At 39.6% G+C, this 4,643-nt stretch overlaps 1 protein-coding gene across 1 annotated transcript; it reads left to right on the forward strand.

Moving 5' to 3' along the window:
- The first annotated feature begins 346 nt into the window (after positions 1-346).
- LOC147887203 (uncharacterized) lies at positions 347-3,275 on the forward strand. The gene is made up of 9 exons (XM_087394243.1): positions 347-676; positions 824-916; positions 1,008-1,182; positions 1,276-1,446; positions 1,932-1,999; positions 2,077-2,275; positions 2,438-2,542; positions 2,818-2,975; positions 3,069-3,275. The coding sequence occupies exons 1-9, from the start codon at positions 347-349 to the stop codon at positions 3,273-3,275; spliced, it is 1,506 nt and encodes a 501-aa protein (XP_087250369.1).
- Positions 3,276-4,643: the final 1,368 nt, after the last annotated feature.

The raw sequence follows: 4,643 nt of genomic DNA on the forward strand, positions 1-4,643 counted from the left end.
GCACGTATGAAAGGGCATGAGATAATTTCAAGGGAGAATGTATTTTATTATCTTTCTTGTTCTTTCTTATTTATTTAAAAGCTTTAGATTCCTTAGATACATGACACTTGTCACGAAGGCAGGGATGTATCTTCTTTTGAACCGCCGTTTTTAGGATTTTCGATACTGCACCGTTCTACTTCATAATATAGGGCAGTATTATAATCAGCCGCTCTGTATAGCGCGCAGTATTATAATCAGGCGCTCCTATATAAGAACAAGCTGCGAGCTCGACAGCCACAAGTAATCGTTATTAGGTGCAGAGTGAAAATCGGGATAGAGGCTGCAGGCATCCACAAATCACGTGATGGCATTCAGCACGAGTAGCAGTACTTGGGTGCGCAATGTTATTGCCTTTGGGCTTGTGCTCCTGGTTAGTGTCCTCCACGATCATGCGGATGCCCAGCTTCAGATAACTGCTCTCACCCCTCAACAAGCCCTAAATATGGCGGATGGCACAACCGTAATCTCGCTAGTCGCATCGTCTCTCTTGGGCTCTAACACGCCAGGTCTGCTCTGGGGAACTATTCCAAGCGAGGCTGTGACTTCTGTTTGTAGTCAGGTCGTTCAGACTGGTGTGCAGAACTTCCCTGCGTCCATCACATACGGCGATAATGCATTGTCTCGGAACATGCAGGTGCCATGGCCTTGCCATCAATCTTCCTATTGACTTTATATAACTGCATCTTGAACCGATCAGAAAGATACACATCAGGGTTGACCAATTAGTTGTTATGCACGTTTTGCACTGCGCGTGACATTCATTTTTGTTTGTTTGTTGCAGATCCAAGCATTGGGTGGCTGTGGCGCTGCTGGAAATGATTCTTCGGACGGACTGGAAGCTGTTCTAGAGGACGATGACGGTTCTCTCAGCGCTGTAAGCGAATCCCTCTCTGAGCTGTCTCTTTGTCTCTCTCGTCAATAGTGCGCATCGCGTTCAGCTTCTAAAAGCCATGCATGCATTGCAGCTTGTATGCGCGCAACAAAATTCGAATGACTTAGGTTGTTTCTTATTCGATACGGGAGACGACATCAGCAATGCCTACAACCTAGCATCAAGCAGTAACAGCAGCGATCTCGCAACAGCTGGGGGAGGTGGCAGGAAACTGTTGGGCAACTGCTTCACCCAGGGAACCGTAGATGGTAAGGCATTCAAGGTGCGAATGCAGCTTTTGTTGTATGGATCATGGCTCATGGGGTCCCAACCTGTGATTCATGTGAAATGACCTGTTTCAGGAGCCACAACGGGCGCTATTGCTGGCGTTGGTGTGTCTATATTTATGTGTGAAGGAGGAGTAAATCTTCTCTGCGATGCGGCCGCAGTAATCTCCAGTGCAGGTATTGGAGCTGGGATCGGTGTGTTGGCGGCGTGCACGGCTGCCTTGCCTAAAATTGGTTGCTTCTCTGGTATGAATCTACTTGTATAGGGTCTGCAAGTTTGCGCAGAGGTTTACATCCATGCGAACTACTCAATGAGAGAAAGAGATACAACAGGGAATAAAATATCCCACTCGGTGGGAATTGTAGGATTGGAAATTAAAACATAAGAGGGGTGGAGACATCGCGTCATCATAAATACCCACTAGTACATGTCTATCTGCATTGTTTATCTAAATGTGTCTTTAAATGAATGAACATTATATGGGCTTCTTTTGCAATACAAGATCCAATTTTCCCCACTAAGTCATGTGTTACATTTGTAAAAAACAATCTCATGTCCTAGAGCTCACGATGTTTCTAGTTAGTTATATCATGCACTTTTTATGACTTTTCTATCTCCTTCTCGAGAGACCTACTTTTGCAATAAATAGATGGTCATAGGAAAGGAAAACAATAGAACCAAAAAAACCTTGTGACACTGTTTAAGAAAAACATACCTTTGGCATTTGTAGGTGATGCACTCGTTACTACCTCTCTTGGTATCACCATTCCAATGTCTCTTATTTCGCTCGGAGATCAAGTAAGTCATACTAATCTTACAATAAACAAAAGAGTTGAAATTGTCATATACTAAAGGTTTTTGATTATGAGCTGTAGGTAGCTGTGAGGCAATCAAATGGGGATGTTACATTCAGCCCTATCTATGCTTTTGGACATGCCGACCCCAACACAACGACGCTCTTCATCAAGATTACCTTGCACTGTATTAACAAGAGCATTGATTGCAATAGCCGTTGTCCATCTTCTAGAACACTCAAGCTCACTCCATACCATCTTGCTCCTAGTTTGCATGCACGTATGTGTGGCTTCATACATGGTCTCTTTGTCTTATTTGATTTAACAAGATGACTCCTTGTTCTTTAATTTAGATAGTGTTGTCCTTAACATGGAACATTGGGATTATTAATTCTCTTATGCATTGATGCTTTTTGAGACCTCTATTGTCCTTCTTTTCTAGAGAACAAGCACATCCATTATAAAAGGGCAAAGGATTTTCATGTTGGTGACTTCATGTTGGTTGCATGTGATCATATCAAGGAAACACAAGCTTTCATTGTTACAGGTATTGATAACTAGCTAGCACTCTACAGATACTTTTGTCTATGCAAATACACACTTTCTCTACATGCACAACTCAGACTCCATTTATGGAGCATCGCCGGCCATGCATGAAAACGAGTGCATATAATAAAATTCATCCCCTTGGTGAATTGAGGACTCTAATACTAGGAAGCAAAGCTTTTTCATCATAGATTAGTCTTTCAAGGCCAAGCATTAATAGTAACTCAGGTAATGCTTCACAATGGTTTAAAGTTGATTGTCCTCTCTTCTTTGTAGATATCATGATGACATTGGAGCATGGACTATACAATCCCTTTACTCTCATGGGAAATATAATTGTCGATGGTGTAGTGGCTTCAGTGCATAGTGCTTGGTTCTTAGACCACATTTTTGATGTTATCAAGATTTCTCACTTCCTGCATACCGCATACCAAGTAAGAGATTGAATGCAAAGTAGAGGAACAAATATATAGCATGTATTCATGCTTAGATTGCAAATTCTCACTATTTTTCTTGTTATCTTGTAGGTTGTCATGTTTCCTCTGGTGCTCCTTCACCGCATCCTTGGATTAAGGCTATACAACCATCTATATAATCTAATAGATCAAAGCATCGACATACCAAGTATGGGCACACTATATGGTGGTCACATGGCATTATTCACAATCATTAGCATCATCTTCTCCATTCTGATGGGTCTCAAGTGTGCCACTAAATCATGCATCAAAAATTGAGTTGAAACTACGAGTGTAACTAAGGGGAGGAGCCAGAGATTTAGAAAAGTATAGCTCTACAAACACAACATTAACCCAAAATAGAATAATTTACAGAGTAGTCATTATGTATGAACTTTATTATAATGGGCCTTATTCAGGAAAATAATAAAGATCGTGATTGTAAATCCATCTTACTTCTTTTAGTGGATGATTTCTATTAGAAATAGTTAATGATATCATATTACATGATGGGATGATCAATAACATAATTATATTTCTATATTTTGAAAACATCAAGTTGAATTTTTTGATTAACTATGTCCTTGGTGCTAAATATGAAATCATTTTTATGGACATTATCATAAGGTTAGCCTTGAACGAATAGAGGATGTGATGTAGTTTGGGCCATTTGATCAAGTCACAAAACTTATGTGATTTATCCATGCTAGGACAAACACAAATGCACCATATAAATTTATTGAATAGCTCGATATTACTTTAAGCTTGAGAGGGCTGACTCAATAAGCGATTTAAAAAAACATGTTTTAGCACATCTTTTCCATACATAATGATAACATCTAAAGGGGGTATTAATCACAGATTGAATAGAGAAAGTGTACTTCTTCTGTTGAACTATGAGAGGTGAGACAATGTATGCTCCCAAGACATTAATTGTATTTATGTACTAGATACACATATATATAGTTGAGGACAAGGGTTGAGTATGGGTGAGCTATATATAGATCAATATGATATATATATAGCTCTAACACCCCCGCATAAACCAACCCCTCTGGCTACGGATCGGATGAAAAAACCCTTAGAGATTTCAGGGAAAAAACTCGAGCCACTATATATAGGCTAAGTGCAGTGCAAATTGTGACTGCACATCGTGATATAATTTATCAAAAGAAGAAAATATACAAGGATTGTCTCAAGCCAAAATAGTGCAATTTTTGAGTACTGGTCATGATGTTTATCAAAAGAAGTTCATAAAGGAAGGAGATCCAATCTTCATATTGCTAAGTTCATTATTGCAGGGAGCTCACAACAACTGAGCCAGTGGTAAAGGCTTTGTGAGATTATCCATAGTCATCTGAGTTGTTCTTGAAGTGTATCTAAAATGCCATCAATCAAATATGATTACATTTATTATCATAAAGCTTCTTGTAGCACCTAGAAGAAGAATGGACAAAATATCCACAATAATCATATTTCAATGAGTAAGAAGTCCAGAGGCTTTTCCTTGGTAAATCATGTTCTTGGTTGAATTGTTAAGAAAAACAATCAGACTCTACATGTCTAGAGAAGGCGCAAGTTTCCCTAGGTGTGCAATGGATGTACAGGCTCCCTAATTGTACGATGAGGCACATAAATTTTCTAGCT

The sequence above is a fragment of the Dipteris shenzhenensis genome, chromosome 23 (genome assembly GCF_047967505.1).
Source record: "Dipteris shenzhenensis isolate YYH24624 ecotype China chromosome 23, Dip_SZ_1.0, whole genome shotgun sequence".
Classification (NCBI taxonomy): domain Eukaryota; kingdom Viridiplantae; phylum Streptophyta; class Polypodiopsida; order Gleicheniales; family Dipteridaceae; genus Dipteris; species Dipteris shenzhenensis.

Excerpts from the sequence above, each read along its gene's own strand:
- LOC147887203 (XM_087394243.1), top strand. The coding sequence starts at position 347 with ATGGCATTCAGCACGAGTAGCAGTACTTGGGTGCGCAATGTTATTGCC. Across the intron at positions 1,447-1,931 it reads TAAAATTGGTTGCTTCTCTG|GTGATGCACTCGTTACTACC; the intron begins GTATGAATCTAC and ends TGGCATTTGTAG. Across the intron at positions 2,000-2,076 it reads TTATTTCGCTCGGAGATCAA|GTAGCTGTGAGGCAATCAAA; the intron begins GTAAGTCATACT and ends TATGAGCTGTAG.